Raw genomic sequence first — 21,878 nt, forward strand, 5'->3', positions numbered from 1 at the left:
GTCCAGGCAAGATGTGATGAAGGCCTGAACTGGGGTAGCGGCTATGTGAGTTGTGTGATGGAGTACATAAGATGTGAAGGTAAAAATGACAATATTTGGCAATGGATTGTGTGAGGTGAGTTAGAGTGAGGAGTCAGTGGCACTGTGGTTGAGGGTTTGGGTAGCTGAGAGGATAGTGGTGGCTTATAGGCAATTTTGGAAGGGAGGAAAGTTTTGTGGGGAATGATAATGAATCTGTTTTGGACATATTGAGTTTAAGATGCTTATGGGATATCCTGTCTGAATTGTCAAAAAGTCAGTTGATGGACATAGTAGGAGGAAGCAGTATAGCCCAGCTTCTCGCACAACTACTTCACAATTAAATTAAAGGAGAAGATATAGACGCTCATCTTTCCAAGCCCAAGATAATAAATTTGTCCTGCAAGCAAGTGACTAGGGCAATAACTGTGGAACAGCCTGAGATCATGGTCCAGAACTCAGAACTCTGGCAGCACTGTGGGGACACCCAGAGCTAATCACTGACCCCGGCACAACACAAGAAGTTTCCCAGAAGGATTGCCAGTTAGGACAGCCTAGAGCATAGTATAGTGGAATTAGTATACCCTATTTCCCGTGGGCCAACTGCTCCTCAGTGTCCAGAGCTCTGACCCAGCCAAGCAGCCCAAGATCTGGAGCCTGGACTCAGTACAAACTCAGTACCTAGTGGCTCCCAGCACAGAATCACTCAGAACAGATTGTGGACTTGGTCCCCTGCCCAGGAAAGCATAGCAGAAGGATCTTCCAGAGGTTCCAGGTTCACAGATTCATCCCTGAAAGAGCTCCCTACTTAGGTCTGCAATGCCAGGGCATCCAGAGCATATTACTGGAAGAATGACTAAACAGAAAAAGCTAAAGAGCTATTATGAGACTAGAGATGCCCAAGACATAAAGCCAGAAGAAAATAATTCCAAAACATCTATAAGCAAAACTTCAGAGAAAATGTAAGGTGCTTACAAGATCATTTAGAATTCCTAGAAGAAATGATTCTTAGTTTCAACCAAGATGCCCTTCCCAGCTTAACCTCATCACCTCTAATCTCATCACTGTGCTGCTAATTCAAGCCTTGACTAGCACCTTCCTCTCACCTCTGACTGTAGGGCTGGAGGGTGGAGTATTAAGTTCCTCCCAATGCCTTCCTTTATAGAGTTTATAGAATCTGGACTTTTGGGCTCATTCCACTCTGCATCTGCTGCTATGCCTGTTTTCAACTCTACAAAACAAGATCCTCCTGAACCCTGTAGCCCTGGTTGTCCTCTCCCCACCCCCTACTTTCCTGCCTCCTTTTCTGTGTTGTCTCCCTCCATTAGATTATAAGCTCCTTAAGGACAGGAATTGTTTTGTTATTAATTGTGTCCTTAGCACCTAGCACGAAGTGCCTGATCACATAGTAACACAGTAGGCACTTAATAAATGTTTGTTTGATTTTGGATTTTAAAATGGTATTAGGATTAAAACGAGAGTGATAGAAGAAAGAACTGAAAAATAAATGAGAGCTGTGATGGAGACACTTGGAAAGAGAATTAACAACTTGGTCTTTGAGGGTATATCAATTTGAATATTGAAGTTTGAAAGATAAAAACAAAAGTTGGGGTTGTGAGAGGAAGACTGAGGCAGGTACTGGGTCTCTTGAGAAAAGGAAAAAGTGTGACCTGGGGGCTAGTAGATAACAGCAACAGATCTGGGCATTTTGCAAATTGATATAAATAAATGAATAAAGAAGAAACACTTATGAATCATTCACTTTGTGACAAACACTGCTAAATTCTGGGATAAAAATATGAGCAAGCAAAACAGATCCTGTCTTCAAGTAGCTTACATCCTAAGGGTGAAGAGAGCACATCAGGGAGAGTGGTGACCAGGTAAGAGTATTTTGGTGAGGGAAGTCAAAGAGAATGGTGGTATGAATAATAGGGCAGCTGATTGACTTGTCCTTGTTATTAATGATAGTGTTGACATGGTTTCTGTTCTTAGAGCCAGAGTTGGAAAGGAGGGTATGTTCATGGTGACATGGCATGTAGAGCATGAAGATGACTGGTAAAAGGCATGGTGGTCTGAGACTAGGCAAGATTATGTGACATGGATAAAATGAAATTCACCTTGTAAGAAGTTACAGAGTGTGGTATAAGCAGAGAAGGGTCTGGAAGTGACCTCTAGGAGGAAGTGTGAAGATTCTCTGCTTGGCATTTTGTGTGTTCCTGGGGCATGTGGACTGGGAGTGGGGGCAAGGCGGGAGAGCAGCAGACAATTAGAAAGGTGGACAAACACAAGGACCATGTGGCGAAATTTAGGTTTTTATGAGACCCACAAGCTGGAAAGAGAAGGGGAGTTTATAGATCGTTCTTTGTTCCAGAAGGCAGTGAAAGTCAGGCAATAGTGGAAGATGGAGAAAGGAGATGGAATTTTGGTAGCCAAAGGACAGTGAAAGAACCGGGTGATTGGGTATTCTGGGGACCTGCAGGTCTAGATTAAGGGTAGTCAGGATGGGAAGGATGACACTAATGCCAGGCAATATGTGGCAGGGCTGGCCTGTCTGGCAGTATCCAAGGAAGGATGTGGACACTGAATGAGACAGAAAAGGGAGTATCCATGGCCTGGAAATGGCACAGGGAGGAATGGAATATGTGAACGTTCTTGGTCAGTAACAGACGGGACTGTTATTGACACTGGGAAATATTTGTCCTGAAATCTTTGGGTCTTGTTTATTGATTTATTTATTTTCTTATTTATTTTCTCTTTTTCAAAGTAAAACCTTTTGATATACTGTGACTTTTTGTCCTTACAAATAGGATATTGTATAAACCTCTCTAATGTAACCTGAATTCTTTATGGCCTAATGAAATTGTTATGCTTCTTGTAACTGTAATTAGTAACTGTAATTAAATGAGTAATTCAAATATTTCCTAGTTCATTATGATTTGCCAAGTAGACATGTTACTTGGCAGTCATTGATTATTGGTTTTGAATAGTTAGTAGTGGTTTTGAAGGGAAAAAGCCCTGGACTGGTATTATAAGACCTGGGTTTGAATCCTAGCTCTGCAACTTATACTTTTTTTTCCTTCTTTAAAGGCAATTGGGGTTAAGTGACTTGTCCAGGGTCACACAGCTAGTAAGTGTCAAGTGTTTGGTCTGAGTCTGGATTTGAACGCAGGTCCTCTTCACTTCAGGGCTGGTGCTCTATCCACTGTGCCACCTACCTGCCCCGACTTATGCTTTTGTGAACCTAAATAGGACATTTAACTCTCTGGGCCTCAATTTTTGTATCTGTAAAGTGAGGGAGTTGACCTAGATGATCTTTGAAATTCCAGTTCTAAATCTCTAATCCTATGAAAGTCTCTAAAATGATAAATAATTAAGTCTTTAGGTTTTGGTAGTCATCATTTGTGTGACATACTGTGAGTTTTTTCCTTTAATTTTTAAAATTTTGGTATTTTATTTTTTCCAGTTGCATGTAAGAATACCTTTAGCATTCTTTTTTTTTAAATTTTGACTTCCAAATTCTTTCCCCTTCCCACTTGAGAAGGCAAATAATGTGATATAGATTGTACATGTACAGTGGTGCAAAACAGATTCCCATTTAACCATGTTGCAAAAGAAAACACAGACACAAAAAACCCAAAACAAAAACAAAGAAGAAAAGTAAAGTTAAAAAAGTATACTTCAATCTGCAAGATTTTTTCTTTTCTAAAAATTTTTATTAAATGATTAGAAACAAGTAAGACTGCGTATCTGTAAGTCCGTATACATAGTAAATTCCAGGGTTAACTTAAAGTTAGTTGTGTAGCCAGATATTGCTTGAAATATGAGAGTGAATGAGATTGCTAGATGGAAGTAGATGGAAGAGTGCAAAGGTAGAGCTGTGGGAGATGTCCTTCCAAAGTCAGGAAGAATATAAAAATTCACTAAAGCAGATAGGAGAGTGGAGAGGCAGGAAAAGAATCAGACAGTTTCTCAGAAGCTAGGAGAGGGGAGTGTATCCAGAACCAGGGAATGGTCAGTTGTGTTAAGATGACTATCACTTTGTATTAGTCACTGGATACATTATTGCTATACTGTTAAATTTGCTTTTCATCCTTCTGGCATGAATTTTCTGAGAAAATTATTAACTATATTTGAAAACTTTAGATTTATTGTGATAATGGAACAAAAAAGTTGACATTAAAATACAGTTTTATATAGGAGATATTATAAATTTTGTCCATTAGGAAAAGATCAGTAAAGAAAAAAGGGAAAATCATTTGAGCGTCTTTGACTGTTCAGACATGTCTGCCTTTATTTAATGCAGTATTAGTAAACAAAATGCTTGTACATCTTTTCAATGGCACATTCCTTTTATTTCAACACTTCAATGGATCTGATTTCATCAATGTGGGTAATTTCTCCAGTGATACTGACCTCAACTCATGCCTTACCCTCCTATGTAATTCTTTTTTATATCTTCCTGTAAACTCTCCATGGAAAATTAGAGGTTTGGTTAATGTCAATATTCACTTAATTTTTTTTAATTAAATTTTTTCCAATTAAGAACCCATTGTTTTCTCTCCCTCCCAGCTTCTATCAACCCCCAACAACTGAGCAACAGCAACAATAAAAAGAGAAAGAAAAGAAAAAGAAAACCTTCCTAACATAAGCATAGTCAAATAATGCAAATTCTCTCATTGGTCTTCTCCTAAAATGCAGTTTTCACTCTGCTTTTTAAGTACATCAACTCTCTAGCAGAAAGTAAGTAGTATGCTTCCTCCTCATCAGTCCTCTGGAATTGTGGTTTATCATTACATTTAATCAGAGTTCTGTAGTCTTTGAAAGTTGTTTTTCTTTTTAATACTGCTATCATTTTATAAATTGTGCTTCTGGCTATACTCACTTCACTTTGTATCAGTTTCTAGTTTCTTCTGAAACTTTTTTTTATCATTTTTTCCTGGCACAATAATATTCCATTACATTCATATGCCATAATTTGTTTTAACTATTCCCCTCTGGGTGGGCTACTCCCTTAGTTTCTACTTATTTTATAACCCCAAAAAGAGATGCTATAAATATTTCTATACTTATGGATATTTTTCCCTCTTTCTTTGATCTCTGCATTATGGGCTTAGGGTCAAAGGACCATGATTTAGTGACTTTTGGGGCCTAGTTCCAAATTGCTTTCCAGAATGGCCAGACCAATTCACGGCTCCACAGACAATACATTCACATTTCTGTTTTCCAGCAGCCCCTCCAGCAGTTGTAATTTTCCTATTGTCATTGCCAGTCTGATCAGTATGAGGTGATTTGATTTTCATTTCTCTGAATAGTGGTTGTAAGTTATTGTATACTTGATAAATGCTTAGTTTATCTCCTTTTCCAGTTATACATTTGCTGGATAATCACTTTGAAGCTGAGACCATGGTGAGGGAGCTGCCTTTTCCTTGTTGGTTAGTTGGCTGATTGATTGAAGTCTTGCCTTTGACCTATACTCCCTGAGTAACCCTCAGAAGGTCACTTAACCTCCCAGTGCTCCCAAGCAGTTCTTTAAGACTAGACATTGCAGAAGAGTTGCTGACAGGGAAGGAAAGAGAAAGGGTTGGGAAGGAGGAAGGGAATAAATATTTATGTGTACTTACTGTGTGCCAGGCACACATATTTTACAAATGCTACATGTTTTACAAATATTATTTCATTTGATCCTCACAACATCCCTACTAGGTAGGTGATGTTATTATCCTCAAAGTAGCTAGGTGGCACAGTAGTGGCACAGAGTCAGGAAGACTCATCTTCCTTAGTTTAAATCTGGCCTCATACAATTACTAGCCATGTGACCCTGGGTAAGTCACTTAACCCTGTTTGCCTCAGTTCCTTATCTGTAGAATGAGTTGGAGAAGGAAGTGGCAGACCACTGCAGTATCTTTGCCAAGAAAAACTCCAAATGGGATCACGAAGAGTCAGACAAGACTGAAAAACAACTGAACAACACCAAACTAAGGTAAATAGAGGTTAAGTGACTTGCCCAGAGTCACACAGCTAGTGTCTCGAGGTTGAATTTGAACTCAGGTCTGCTTGACTTCAGGCCCAGCATTTTATCTACTATGCCACCAGCTGCCTGATAGTCATTCACATAGAAAATTCACTATGTGGATAAAATCTGGGCCAGACAAAAAAAACGTTTTAACCTTTAACTCATTGATGGTAATGTGCTGCAGACTACTCTTGATCTCCATGTACCTTTCCACAGAATTTGGATCACTTTGGGTGGTTGTGGTGTTCCTTGAATTGTAGTCATGTAGCATGACTGGCCAAATGTTGAAGCTTTAATAAAATGGATTTATTTCAGACACTTGAAAGTGCTGCATGATTTCCCAAATGAAATCTAGCCCTTTCTTCTTATTCAGTTTTGGGACTGGATTATTGTCTGCCTTAATTGCCTATTTAAGATATACTTTTGGCTAGGTGGTACATTAGATACAGCTCCAGACCTGGAGTCAGAAAGACTGTTCTTCCTGAGTTCAAATCCGGCCTAGACACTTAATTAGCTGTGTGACCCTGGCCAAGTCACTTAATCCTATTTGTCTCTGTTTCCTCATCTGTAAAATGAGCTGGAAAAGGAAATAGCAAACCATTCCGGTACATTTGCCAAGAAAACCCCAAATAGGGTCACTAAGAGTTCAACACAACTGAAAAATGACTAAACAACAACAGAAGGATATATTTGATGATAAAATAACCCAAAGATTTGTCTATCAGACTTCTTTTAAATTCTAATTTCAGTGTCAATAATTTTAATATCTCTCTGATGACTGCACCTTGCAGTATGAGAAAGAGGTTCAATGTGTGCAGAATTATGGAGGTTTTGAGTAACTGTGGATTTGTAAATGTTCCAGATATAATTTGTTAGGATATACAATAATTTTATAATAAGTATTCTTCATAAAAGCAAAAAAAGATTCAAAACCTCCTAGGAATAATTTCTTTTATTTTTATTCTAAATTTAAACATCTGTAATTGTAACCATTTCAGTAAACAAACAAAAGAGGATAAAATGTGAATTAGAACTTGTATTCTGTACAGTTTGTTTTTTAAAATCAGCATAGTAGTACCAGAACTGCCTTACTTGTGTATCACCTTCTGAACTTCTGCTTTTTATATGTATTTTTAAAAATGTTTCATTGATTTTTTTTATTTCTTTTTTTTCCATAACTTTTTTTCATTACCTACCCACTCCACCCCCAATCTTCTGCTCAGAAAACTCCCCAGTCAAGCAGAACAAATTCACCCATTGGCCACATATGAAAATGTGTGTCTCATTCTTCCTATCTTAACCAAGAGATGGGAAACATACTTCATCATCACACTCATATAGAATCTTTAGATGCTGATAGCATTGATGTGAGTTAATTCTTTCAAATTTCTTTCCTTTACATTTTTTCATTAATTATATAAATTATATATGTTTTTGGTTCTGTTTGGTTTACTTTGCCAGTTCATAAAAGTCTCTCCACGTTTTGTGGAATCTGATGGTTTTTTTTTTTTTTTCCAGCCAAAGACAAGGGGTTTTTTTTGTTTGTTTTGGTGAGGCAGTTAGAGTTAAGTGACTTGCCCAGGGTCACACAGCTGGTGAGTGTTATGTGTCTGAGGCTGGATTTGAACTCAGGTCCTCCTGACTCCAGGGCCGGTGCTCTATCCACTGTGCCCTCTAGCTGCCCCCAAAGACAATGTTTATTAAAGATCTGCCATATTGGCCAAACTCTTAAGGAATCTGAATATTTGTGAGCTATTGGCTAGGTTTTAAGGAATCTTAGCCAAATCTGATGTTTCTTATTGACACTTCTTATGACACAATATTCTCCATAATTTATTTAGTCATTTCTCAATTATTGGATACTTTGTTTCCATTTCTTTAGTAAACAAGAAGTGCTGCTATAAATTCTTTTATTCTTGTAGATTCTTTTCCTTTATCTTTGACCTATTTGAGGTATATAATAGTGTATCAAAAGTCATACACAGTTTGGTGACTTTTGGGATGTAGCTCTAAATTGTTTTCTGGAATGGTTGGACCAATTCACGACTCCACCAGCAGTGTATTAGTGCCTATCTTCTCAAAGCCCCTCCAACAGTTGTTATTTTCTTTTTGTAGGTTATGGATATGAGGTGGAACCTTAGCTTTAAAAAATATATGTATATACTTCTTTTATTATTAATGATTTGGAATATTTTTTCATGTGGCTGTTAATAGTTTGTTAATTATTGCTTTTCAAAAACTGCTGGTTCATAATATTTGACTATTTATTGGGGAATTGCTCTTTTAGGGATAATTTCTATGTTGCTTTATGGTTTATGTAGCATTTTGCCTTCAATAGTTCTTTGTGGTAGTTAGTACAACTATTTTGTCCCTGTTTTATAACCAAGGAAACAGCCTCAGAGAACTGAGATTACTTGTCCAAGACACACAGCTGAAGAGTAGGAGATTTGAGATTTGAACCCATGTCTCCTGGATCCAAGACCAGTACTCTTTATACTGTATTTCCCACTTCTTCAATCAATGTGATTTGGTAGTATCTTAAAATATCTCTGATATTTAAGTAGCAAGAAGTACTATTCTCCAGACTATAATCCTAGTTGAGAATTAGATTGCCAAGAATTAGAATGTCAAGTCTGAATTCCCTGGAACTATGCTTGTTTACCCTGATCATCTCGAGGCTCTTCTCTCTCCGCTCCCCAATCCCTCCCTCCCCCACTTTGACTTGTTAGGGATAGGGACTAGACTTTGATTTCATAGGTATAGGGAATGCCTGGGTGAGCAGACTTTCTGTACCAGTGCAAGTCCTCTGTAGTTTCATAATCTTAGAGATTTGCTTAAAGTTCTGAAAGATTGTGGCTTGCCCAAATTCACATAGCCAGTAGATGTCAGAGGTCTCACTTGAATGCAAGTCTTTCTGGTCACCCTTGAAGACACTGATTCATTGCTACCTTTCTTACTCTGATAATTGTAAGCATATCCACACTCATTGTTTCTGGAAAGGACACTGACAATCAACTGCCTTTTCTTCAACCCATCATCATATTCTGTTGTTCCCAGACCAAAACTCCATATATATGTTGTCTTTCTTTATTTGAATGTGAACCACTTGAGGGCAGGAGCAGTCATACTTTGTATATATATATATCCCTAGTGCTTAGTATTATGACTGGTATGTGGTAAGGGCTTAATAAATGCTTTTACATTCATATAAACCCTTAATTTCTAAGACTTAGCTATAAATTTCTTTAAGATATTTGTCTTATATTTAAAATGATAACTTAAATCTCTGTAGCATTTTCCTACTTAGGAGCCTAAAGATCTTGAAAATTCTTTTAGTTTCTTTCAATTGTTGGGCAGAAATATTTCTTATTGGTCTTTTAACAGTCACGATTCTTATATTGTGTTTCCCATTTTGTGTGCCATTGGGATTGTGTGGGAGGTGAGCATTTTTTGCTTTAAGGAGAGTGGGAATGAAATCTTGACGCTTCTATTTATGAAGTTAATGGTATTTGAATGTGACACTAGTAAAATAGATGAATTAGAAATTTGTTGGAGCCATTCACTATTGACTATTGTTGAGGAAATCTCATTGGGAAGCTCCAGATGCCTTTAGCTTTCATTTGGGTAGAGTTAGCTGCCATGAGCCTTTGTCTGGAAGATTGCACCAAAGCTATGGTATTTAAATGCTAATGTAGGTTAAGCATGCTGGTTTGTACTAGAACTTGACTAAGTGTCTGATGTGTGGCCTGTCAGGATTCTGGGTTATGTTTAGCTTTTTAGAAGGGCCTAATTGGCAGAAATTGGCAGGTTTGTAATTTTAGCTATGTTCATTAATTAAAATTAGAATCTTGGATCTTTATTGCTTTGTAGCATCAAAACAAAAGGTGCTCCCAATAGATTTTACTTGTCTTTTTAATACTTTTGTCACCAGTAGAATTGTCTAGAGAACTATTAAGACCAGCTGTTTTTAATAATTTAATATTATAGCATTGTGACCTTTCTTTTTTCATAGACTGTTTGTAGAATAGAGATTAGTTTAAACTAGGAAAGCAAACTATCAGGCAGTATTGTCTTTGAATCATGCTAGATGGCATGCATTAGAAATGAAATTAAATACTTAGCAAATTTTAAGAGTTATTTTCTTCTTGTTTTTTAAATACTCTTTATAAAACATAAAATATGATTGCATATGTTAAGTGGTTTGAAACTTATATTATTAAATTTGGTGGTATTAAAAAGCCATTTAAATATAATTGGTCTATTAACTTCTTTATAAGGTATGCTAGGAAATATTAGTTTCTTTGAGGCCTTTTAAAGAGCAGCCCTTACAGAAGTATTCTGTTGTCTGGGTGGAAAAAGAGTATCTAATTTTTAAAAACCTTGATTCCTAGTGATCTAAATTTTAAAACTCAGCGAAACATGCTGCCATGTTAGAAAAAAATGTTCTTTCTTTTTATATTACCTTTTAGGTTATCTAGTGTGAAACAAATTTACAAACTTGGCAACTCTGGAAGAACTCAGAATCAGCATTTTGAGGTAAACATAGACACCAAAGTAATTTTACATATAACCTCGACATCTGAAATTATAAATTTTTATAGCCATGTTATAAAGGTATGATACGAGCAGTTAATAAGGGAGAATTAAAAAGTAAATGTAGGCAGCTAGCATCCACACCTATGTTCTTTTTATCCTAATGTCTTTTTACCTTTTGCTGACAAAGTCATCTGTGCTTTCTTTTTGAAATTAGTTATACCTTTTAACTAAATTCAGATACCATTAGAAGAATTCATCTCTGAATGTTGTAATAATTATCTTTGCAAATTATGTAAAGAAAAATGTAAATCTCAGTCTTTAAAACTTATCCTCCCTTTCCCTGTTACTACTCTCCCCAACAACTTTTTTGGAAATTTTGTATTGAATGGTCTCATTTTCTCAAATTTCTGGCAATTAGCTTTTTATTATAATTGACTTGTTATTTGTTTATAGAGAACTCTGAAATGTAGTTAACTGAGAAAAAAAAACCAGATCATTTTCTTTGCTTTTGACACATAGTGTGTTCTTTTATTAATCCCTTTATACCAGGTGATGTTCTTCCCTTTTGGATTTGTTTGTTTTTCATTTTTATGAAAGTCTCAAACTTCGTTATTTGTTTATTTTTAGAGCAGAAGCTTGGGCATGGTGTGACTTTCCCTTATAAACTGCTATCAGTGTCAAAATGCAGTTCATCCAACAGCAACACAGAGTTCTCAGAAATTAAAACGGTAAATCTAAAATTCAAAAAATAAATAACCCTATGAAGTAGGTACTGCTAGTAGTACTCCCATTTTGCAGATGCATTGTGGTATAGTGGGGACAGACACTGACTCTAGAATCAGAGAACTTGAGTTAAATCTCATCTCTGTTTCCTACCTTTAAGATCCTGTATGAATCATAACTGATAACCTCCTTCAGTTTCCTTATCTGAAGTGATGGAGGTAGACTAGCTGACCTTAGAAGTTCCTTCTAGGTTTAGTTCTGTGATCTATGGTCCAGGTGAGGGAACTGAAGTTAAAAGAGATTGTGACGAAGTCACAATCACACATGGCTTGTAAAATGAAAAAAGAGAATGAGAGTCTAAAAGTTTCTGGAGCTAATATTTTTAACTAAATGATTTTCATTTAAGGCTCAGAATTTAGCTTTGCATATGCTATGTAATACCATAGCTGTGCTCCCATATTAAATTTTTTAATGACAAGTTAAAATTTTGTGGGAGAAACAGCAAGTAACATGACTACATCTGCTGTCTTTGCTAAAGAAATTAATGCTGTCTATATTCAGTTCAACTCTATCATGTAATGTTTTAAGTATACTCTAATTTGTTTTATGTTTTTAAAGATTCATGCAGTTAGAAATTCAAAGTTTTGATCATATTCTAACTTTTGTATTCTTGAAAATTCATGCAGTCAGATTCAATTTCACCATTCAAGTGTGTCAGGATAAAGCTGTAGTTTGGAAATAAATTCTCTTAACCACAGGAATGCTAAAAATTGTACATTTCTCCCTTTCCCCAATACATATTTAAATATATATGTATATATACATATATACATGTACACATACATATATACACACATACATAACACACATATACATATATACACATACATACATACAAAAGTGTGTGTTGCTAATGTAAGATGTGCATGTCCCATGCAGATAGCATAGGTTGTCTAAATTCAACTCATGAGTAGGCATAGATAAATGTCTCTAAAATCTTACCCATTCCTCTCCAAGTGAGACTTTGATTCCTGGCTGGAAAGGTGTAGGAAAAGGGGCCATGAAGTTGGCCACTCAGTTCTCTTCTTAAATGGGGTACTGGATGGGAATTTTATCTCTTTGCACTTGAGGCCTCTCTCCAACCCCTACCCCCAAATATTTCTGGTCTGAGGACATTTTTTTTTCAAGTTCTAAAATAACAAAGCCACTAGCTTCTCTTAACAGTTATCTCTTAAAGGAGAAAGGGAACCTAAGCTTGACTCCTTCCGATCATATGCTAGTTACACAAAAGACCATCTCAAATAGCGAGCAGTGAGTAAATCCATTTATTCAGGCAGATAGCAAATAGAAACTGGAGACGTTCTGCACATTAAACAATACAAGAAAATAGTGGAAAAAGTTGAGATCTTGCTCTGCCCAAAGAGAAGGCACCCAAGAGGAAATTCCCACAGTCTTTATGAAGGCAAACTACAAATCAGGTACGTGTAAGGACATCCAGCTTCTCTTTATATGTTTGTAAAAAGAGTGTTTCTCTTTTTTTCATTAGAGTTGGTTCCTTGAAAATCTGGAACCACATGAGTCTTTTAAAGCAGGAATGAAGCTCTAATGAGAGCTCTCAAACTGTCATGCCAGTTCTCTATTTCATGTAGACATGTAGCCTTCAGTTCTCTCTGGCATTTAATCCCCCACCCTCCCACCGCCCCCACCTCCACCAATTCATACATAATTTTCTGAAAGTTATCTCAGGAGGGATTATTTCCTGAAATTTTAAAAATTTTAAGTTTATATCTTTGTACCAAACAACAAGCATGTTTCCAGGCCCAACTACTATGTGTTTAGGAAATTTGAATTAATTTAGATATTATTATTCTTTTTTTGTTTGTTTTTTTGAGGTAATTAGGGTTAAGTGACTTGCCCAGAGTCACAGAACTAGTAAGTGATATGTGTCTGAGGTCAGATTTGAACTCAAGTCCTCCTGACTCCAAGGCCGGAGCTCTATCCACTGTGCCACCTAGCTGCCCGATATTATTATTCTTAAGAAAAAATATATTTAAGAAGAGTAAAATATTGCCTTTAACCTCTCCCCTCTTCCCCACAAAAAATCCCAAACTAAATATATATTTTTAGATAATATATGCCTCATAATCCTTACCTTTAGGGTAGATGATTATGAGTTTCTAATCATGTTAAAATGAGATTAGAGGTTAAAATGAATTATCTGAATAAGAATCCTTCTAAAATTATAGAAAAGAATCCCTTTTTGTAATGCTGGTATTGAGTGGCTAGGATTTATACTCCCTTATGAGATAACAACATAATATCAAGATATTACTTTTTGACATTAAACTTGAAGGTACAAGATATTGACCCATGTCATGACCATATTCATATATTTTGCATGCCTTGCTGCAATGTAGCGCTAATAATTTATAATTACTTTATAAAGTACTTAATAAGTACTTTGTAATTTAGTCTTAGCCTCTGTATTTGTTGTCAGTTCTTCAATGCTGTACACTGGTGGCCTTGGCTTTTTTATTTTGTTTTAATGTTTTATTCATGCCTTTTGTCTTTACCTCATAGTCATTTGTGGATTTTTCCTTTCCATCCCCACCCTACCCTGAAAGTGAATTCACCATTGTAACAAAGAAAAAGTTAAGCAAAAAAAATAAGTATACAACGTTCTTATCTCTCTGCTCCTTCTCCAGGACCATTGCTGTTTTTGTTTTTGTTGCTCAGAATTCGGCTTCCTTTTTTAGTATCTTTTGATTTACTTGTTTTTAATGTTCTTTTGGATTTGCTTATTTTACTCTGGATCTGAAAATTCATACAAAACTTCCAATGTTTCTCTGAATTCTTTATATTTGTCATTTCTAATGCACAATAATATTTCATTACATTTGTATACCATGTGTTTTTCATCCATTCTCCAGTGAGCACCTATTTTGCTGTCAGTCCTTTGCCATCACAAAATAAAATACTTCTATGAATGTTTCGCTCTATGTTAAACTTCTCTTTAAAAAATAATGAAAACTCCTTGTGGTATATACTCACTAATGGAGGTCTTTGGACTAAAGAAAATGAAGTTTAATCATCCTTCTTAAATAATTCCAAACTGAAATCAAGAACAGTTGAACCAATTCTATTAACAGTTTATTAATTTGCCTTTCTCAGAAGCCCTTTCAATACTGACTATTTCTGGGCTTTTTTTTTGTCATTTTTTGCCAATTTGCTTGGTGTGAGGTGAAATGTCATAGTTGTTTTAAGTAATATTTCTCTTGTTAGAGGCTGCTTCATGATGTGGATTGACAGATAGCTTCACTTTCAGAAAGCCCTGCTTTCAAATCCTAACTCTGACTCATGTAGCCTGTTTTGGAGCAAGTTCAAGTTACTTAACATTTCAGTGCTCCCAAGTAGTTTTTTAAGATTATTAAATGCAGAATAGGTACTGATTTGCATTGTTAGAGGGAATTTTCTCACTGGGAATTCTCTATACCAATGAAATCATGGGTCTAGACAAGCCAGTTCTCTTAATATTAGTTATTTGAAACATGCTTTCATGTGATCATTGATTATAATTCTTTTGAAGACTATTTATTCATATCCTTTGACCATTTGTCTATTGGGGAATGACTCTGTCTCTGGCTTCTTAGGTGGAGTACAAACTTCCTATAGGCCACATGAATCCAGTGTGGCTTTGGACTCTAACCCAGCAACAAATTGTATATATACATTTGTTGTCCAAGGATCAGTATAGCAAGTTGTGGAAAGATTCATTGCATCATTGCAGGGTGGTAAATTTTTCAGTCTTAGCAAAAATACTTATTAGTGGACAGGTTGCAGTTTATGTAGTTGGAGGGTGTGATAACATCAACAAAACCATGAATTACTGAAATATGCAGGCTAGTAAATTCTTAATATTATAAATGACTAAAAAAATTAAAATATTTCAGCATGTGTGTGTATATATCTATATGTCTCTTTGTGTATATATATGCATATATGAGATATATATATATACACACACATATATACATATCCATATATATATTTACAAAATTTCTATTCTGATGCACTGTGGTAGTGATCCTTGATTCTTGAAGGCTATGACAGTGGAGTACAAACTCCATCAGCATACTATAACCTGGGGATTTGGCCAAATGTTTTTTTTTTTACTTTTTAATTGTAATTTTATTGTATTTAAAAATGTAAAAACATTCTTAGCTCCTGGCCCTGGAGGCAGTTAAATTTGGCTCTTGGTTGTAGTTTACTGACCCCCTGCTTTAGAAGATTCTAACAATTAAAAAATAAAATAGACATAAATACTAATTTACATTTTAGCTGTGAAATTATAGTCATACCTGTGAACCATCACAGCTACTCTTTAGTTCTTTTCACTTCTGTAATATAGCCCCTCTGATTAGCTCTCAGGATATCTGCCAGAGTCTTTAAACATTTTTCTTTATCCTGTCAGACATAAAAGTTAAACAGTTCTTTTGACAAAGAAATTATCTTTATTTTTCTCTCTGTACCTCAGTCTCTCTTCAGCCATGATAAGCAACAATCTCTTCACAGATAAGATTTAAAACTTTATCTCTTTACAAATAATTAAAACTCTGTCTCTTTACAAATAGTAATTAGAAGTCTTTATCTCCTCATAGATTCTTCATAGATCAAAGTTGAAATATTCACCCAGCCTCCCTGATTCACCTCAGGGAATGGTACTTAAACTGTTAGAATGTAGACTCTTCAATAGACAATAACAGTTTTTATAGTTTCAATAGAAAAGGCAATTGAAGCTGATGTTACATAAAGAAATCTGGCAAAACCTATGTGACATAATGCAAAATGAAAACAACTAAAAACAAAGAAGAAAGGAGGGAGCTTGACTTAGTCAAGCAGGAGCAGGGAACCTGTGGCCTTCTAAGATCTTGGGTGAGGCCTTTTGACTGAGTCTTAGTTTTATGGAACAAATCCATATATTAAGGGGATTTGTTTTGTAAGGTTTGGATTTGGTGAAGGGCTGCACTTGAGGACCTGGAGGGTCACATGTGGCCTAGAGGCCTTGGGTTTCCCACCCCTGATTAGTGGATAGCATGCTTGACTAGGAGTCAGGAAGATCTGACTTCAAATCCTATCAGATTCTTCCTAGCTGTATGACCCTGGACAAATCACTTAACTTCTCTTTGCTTTCTTTCTTTTCCTTATCTCTAAAATGGAAATAATAATAGCACCTGTCTAATTGAGTCCTTACTAAGGAGCTAATGTTTATAAAGCCCTTCATAAAACCTTAAAGCACAATATAAATGCTAGTTGGTTATTTTCTTACAACTCCTCCAACAATACCTATTCCCATTTTTTGTCATCTTTGCCAATTTTCACTTCAATAATGATAATAAATATTAGGTGTTATTATTGCCTACTAGAGTATATACTAACTGCAATCATACGAAAGGAAAAATGATGAACAAAGAACAATCCTGATTGGAACTTTGGGCAAAGTCACCTAAAAGTTATACTTTAAAAAAAGTATCAGAACTATGATTTCATTGGTATTGACAGCTTCTGGGCAAAAAGAAGCAAGCACCTTTCTATCACAGCAAGTTGGCATCTGTTCTGCAATGGTTTTAAGGGGGTTCCTGGGGCACAATAATATTTATTCTACTTACTTCATAAGGTTATTGTAAGGAAAGCACTTTTATGTCTCTTTGGTTGCAAGCCTGAGTGACTGAGTTGGATGGATCATGATGCCAGCCATAGAAATACAGAAATAAAATAAGTTCCTAAGTCATCCATTCTCCCTCTGGTCCCCTTCTTTGTGTGGAAGTTTCTTTATTATTATTACTAGACATATTGAGTATAAGATATCTGTTGGGACATCCAGTTTGAAAGGACCAATAGGTAATTGGTCTGAAGCTTGGAGGAGAGACTGGTTAGATATATAGCTCTGAGAGTCATCTGCTAGAGACAGTACTTAAACCCATGGTATCTGGTGAGTTTTCTAAGAGAGAGAATATGGAGATAGTAGAAAAGAGGGCCAAGGACAGAACTGTGTGGCATTCCCATAGTTAAGTGGCATGATATGGGTGATAAGATAGTAAAGGAGGCTGAGAAGAAGCATTCAGACAGGTAGGAGATGAACTAGGAGAAAGTAGAATCACTAAAACCAAACTAGAAAAAGTGATGTCACCAAAACTGGAGAGTGTCCAAGAGGAAAGGGTGGTTATCATTGTCAAATGAAGCAGAGAGGTCAAGAAGGATTAGGATTGAGAAAAAATCCATCAGCTTTGTCAATAAAGAGATCATTGGTTACTTTAAAGAAAGAAATTTTGGTTAAGTGATCAGTTTGAAAGCTATATTGAAAAGGATTGAGGTGTGAATGAGAGGAGAGGATGTGAAGGCAGAGAGTATAGGCAAATTTTTCAAGGCATTTGACTGAGAAAGGGAACAGAGAAAAACAGATTCTAACTTAAGGGATTCACCTCACAAAGTGAAAGTAATTTAGGTTTTTTATCAAAGAAAGGGTGAGGGTTTTGGGTTGAGAAACAGAAAAATGTTAATGGAGTATAAAAGAGGAGGGAGAAGATGGTATGAGGGCTAGGGGTGCAACTCCTCCAGGATTTTACCTTTTTTTTTCTTAGCGTCCCACCACAACCTCTGTTTTGAGGACCTTGAGGTACTCTTATCATTGGGGCACAATGGGATGTGGGTACAAGGCTGGGAGAGACAAAAGGAGGAAAACCTCAGGGTGCCAGCAGAGAGAGAAATGGAATTCCTGGACATTATCTGTCTTGGACTGCTCTTATATAAGAAATACATCAAAGTCTATATAGTGTTATTGAACTACTGGTTGGGCAGTCTTGAGATGATGGCTAGGGGATATACTTTGTGTCTAAGTGACATAAACAATAAAATCTATGTCTGAGGGAAGACAAAGGTCATTTCGATTGTATTCCAGTGAATAATGGACAGATTATGTTTCATGTAGGACATTTGTTTATTCTGATACAGACAGAACAAGTGCTTGGTGATTTTTAAGAACATAGATGCCCTTTGTAAAGCTCTGCTATTTTACCATAGTTTGAAAAATACTCTGAGAATGACTGTGCTGAAGTAATAATGATCCATAGCTCTTGTCTCCTTGAGCATCCTCAACTCCCAGTGATGATGCTTTTGCATTATCTACCTTCAAAAAAATGATTTAGTGACTAAATAAACTTTCCTCCCTTGTTGAATTTGTTTCTGAACTCAGTGGTTATGCACCTATGGATTGCTGTAAAATGATTCTGTATAAAAATGTTATTGGATTATAGGTTGAATTAAGTAGAAAAGAATCAAGTCAATATACTATAGTAATATTGTAAATTTAGCATTGGGGTATGGACAGTTGCTCTTGTCATGGAACAAAGACGTTATTTTCTTTTTCTAGGTTTTAGGGGAAGGTAACCAATAGTACAATTGAGAAAAGTCTTCTTTTGATCACTCCTGTTATGAAGGATGGTAGAAGAGATGAATTCTCCCACACTGAGTAGGCTTTACTATAAAGCCAATGGTAATCAAGAGTTCCTGTCTATGGATTGGAAAATTAGAATAAATAATTTATTCAGATTTTATGATTTTAAGTAGTCAAGCCCTTCAAAAAGAATATGTGGACATGGTTACCAACATGTGTGTCACTGGTAGCTAGGTTTCTAGATACTTGGATGAAATGCAGTTTATTAATCTTGTTTTGCATATAGTTTAAATTTTTTCCCCATTACTTTTATATCATTTCCACTTGAAAATGGTATCTCCTTGCTTTTCTACATAGTTAATCTTCACTTGTAACAGAATAAAGAAGAAAGAGGAGGGAAAGTTCACTAAAATCTACCAATATATTAATCAAACTTGGCATTCTATGTAGCATTCCATACTCAGTTTACAAAAGGGAGGGAAGTACTTTTTCTCATCTCTTCTTTGGGATCAGTCTTTGTTATTACAATCACACTGAGTTCAATTCCTTTCTTAAAAATTTATATTGATGGATATTACATTTTACAGTATGATATACGATATAAACATTGTGTATGTTATTCTGATTCTGTTCTACATCAGTTTATAAGTTTTGCCATTGCTTATAATTTTTAAAAAGTATTTTAAAACATACATATAGATATATTTATGTATATTCATACATATGTGATGTAAGTATATACCATACACACATATCTGCATGCATGCATTCATCCACATACAGTTATTTAAATGGTTAAATGGTTGATCAGCTTGAAGGCTCTTTCTTATCTGCAGCAAGGTGAAATGGTAATCTCTTTTGGGTTGAGGTTGATGTGAGACTCAAAGACTTTCTATACTGTTCTGATAGAGTACCCTAATATTAGCAATACCTTATAGTATTTAGGTAGGATACTGTACTTGACTTTGAACACGTTCTTTGGAAATTGAAGAAATGCTACATCAAGTAAAGAGTGGAAAAAGATCCATAGATACGTTATTCTGAGATTTTCTTTATTTCTCTGCGTTTTAATGTTTTATAATAATGCCCTGTTGTGTAATGGTATTCTTTTTCTCTTATAGTAAGCTGTGCTAGAACAAAAATGCAATGAAAGAAACACTGGATGAATGAAAAGCCCTGCTTTGCAACCCCTCAGCATGGCAGGACTGCAGCTCATGACCCCTGCTTCCTCACCAATGGGTCCTTTTTTTGGACTACCATGGCAACAAGAAGCAATTCATGATAACATTTACACCCCAAGAAAATATCAGGTACTAATGCTAATATTAATAATTGAGTTTCATTAACATAAAGTAAACTAGCTTGACATGCGTTACTTGCATCTAGTTTTACTGGTATCAGGCAATCCTGTTCTGATCTATTCTTATTCAAAACACTTTTTCAGAGTTCCATTTTACCTTAATATTTGTGTTTCATTGATTTGATAATATTTCCTAAGTTCCTCATTTTTCCTTGGTCAATTTAAAGATCTCAATATACTTGAACATCCATTTCTTAGATAATTTGGGTAGGCTTCTTACTTTTGTCCTAATAGCCCTGGAATCTAACTGCATTTAAAATAACTTCTATTAAACTGGGAGAAGAAAGTTTTCTTTTAACTTTAGATTTTCTTGTCTAGAAGTGAGTGTTTTTAGTATTGAAGTAAAATTTCTTAAAGAAACTTTGGTAACTATAACTGTTATATGAAATATAAAACTTTCTATCAGATGATTGTCAAAAACATTTCAGCAGGTCTAACTTACATATCATTCTAGAATCTTTTTTTGTGAATTTATTCTGTGATTTCTACAGGAAACAATTATACATTTCTTGCATTCTTTATTGTTGCTGCATTTTACATTTAACAGGTTAAAAGCTTTATTTTTTTTTCCAATGTATTTCTAGGTTGAACTGCTTGAAGCAGCTCTGGATCATAATACAATAGTCTGTTTAAACACTGGCTCAGGGAAGACGTTTATTGCAGTACTACTCACTAAAGAGCTGTCCTATCAGATCAGGGGAAATTTCAACAGAAATGGAAAAAGGACGGTGTTCTTGGTCAACTCTGGTAATTTAAAAAATATTATTTTGTCCAAAAAATTGTATGGAGTAAAAATTGGTGGAGGTTTGTCATAAGGAAATTTTTTCTTGTGTTTATTGATAGGAGTTTGACTAATAATGGCTTTTTAGATTGCTAGGAATAGTCATATTACCTTTTGGTTTTCCTCTTAAATTTACTTGTATTTATTTGAAATAAATGTTTTGCAAGTTCAGATGATTGTGCTTGGTAAATTTTTGATTTACATTATTTTTTCCTGACATAAAATTTATAAAAGAAGTAAAATAGTTCCCCAGATTTTGACATCTGGGTAATGGAGATGACATTTGTTTTAACACAATCAATTAACACACTTTTAAAATTTTACAGACATATTTTTTATTTGCAAGTAAGGGTGGTAAGGTTCTTTATCTGCCTTCTTGAAGCTCTGGCACATATATGAATGACTTTTGAGTCTAGCTTAACTAAATATGCAGTGCTCAAGGTGCTTTATTGAATACTTTAAAAAGTTTAAATCCTTGTTGAGTGATGAAATGATAAATGATCAAATGATTTGAAAATAGTACTACTAGCTATAGAATCACTGTCATTTCTGCCTAAGTTCGTTCCCACTCCCTTGGGCTAGAACAAGTGAATCTTTGGTGACTGGGAATTCTGGTAAGTAAAATTCATTTGTAGAAGTTGGGAAGAAAAGATTTCTCTGACTAAAGGCTGTGACCAAGTGAATGAGGATGGTTAGAAAAGTGACACCAGTTAGTAATATTTTGCCAGAGAGCACTGACACTCTTGTATGATTGATTAAATACTAGTTGTTTTATATATATCTTTCTTTAAACTTAGTATATAAAGTTTATGATTCCACATTTTTTTTTCAACTAGTACTCTTAGTATAGTGGTTTGAGAGCTGGCCCTAGTTAGCAAAACCTGGGTTGTAGATCAGCCTTTGACACATCCTAGTTCTAGTAACATGAGCAAGTCACTTAATCTTTTAGTGCTCTGGGCAATTCTTACATGATAGATAAGTTGCCCATCTACATGGC

General features: G+C 35.5%; 1 protein-coding gene across 5 annotated transcripts in view; it reads left to right on the top strand.

Moving 5' to 3' along the window:
- The window catches only part of DICER1 (dicer 1, ribonuclease III), a 96,144-nt gene that overhangs the window by 11,781 nt on the left and 62,485 nt on the right, over positions 1-21,878 (top strand). For 2 of the 5 annotated variants that reach the window (XM_027856534.1, XM_027856533.1), the window contains 4 exons: positions 10,501-10,567; positions 11,195-11,295; positions 19,862-20,050; positions 20,685-20,847. In XM_027856534.1, coding sequence (XP_027712335.1) covers positions 19,907-20,050; positions 20,685-20,847 — 307 coding nt within the window. In that variant the 5' untranslated portion in view covers positions 10,501-10,567; positions 11,195-11,295; positions 19,862-19,906. Of the gene's footprint in view, positions 1-10,500; positions 10,568-11,194; positions 11,296-12,703; positions 12,769-19,861; positions 20,051-20,684; positions 20,848-21,878 lie in introns of those variants that run through there. The other 3 variants (XM_027856535.1, XM_027856536.1, XM_027856532.1) reach the window with 3 other exon arrangements.

Source organism: Vombatus ursinus, unplaced genomic scaffold, assembly GCF_900497805.2.
Source record: "Vombatus ursinus unplaced genomic scaffold, bare-nosed wombat genome assembly UNPS02011572.1, whole genome shotgun sequence".
Classification (NCBI taxonomy): Eukaryota; Metazoa; Chordata; class Mammalia; order Diprotodontia; family Vombatidae; genus Vombatus; species Vombatus ursinus.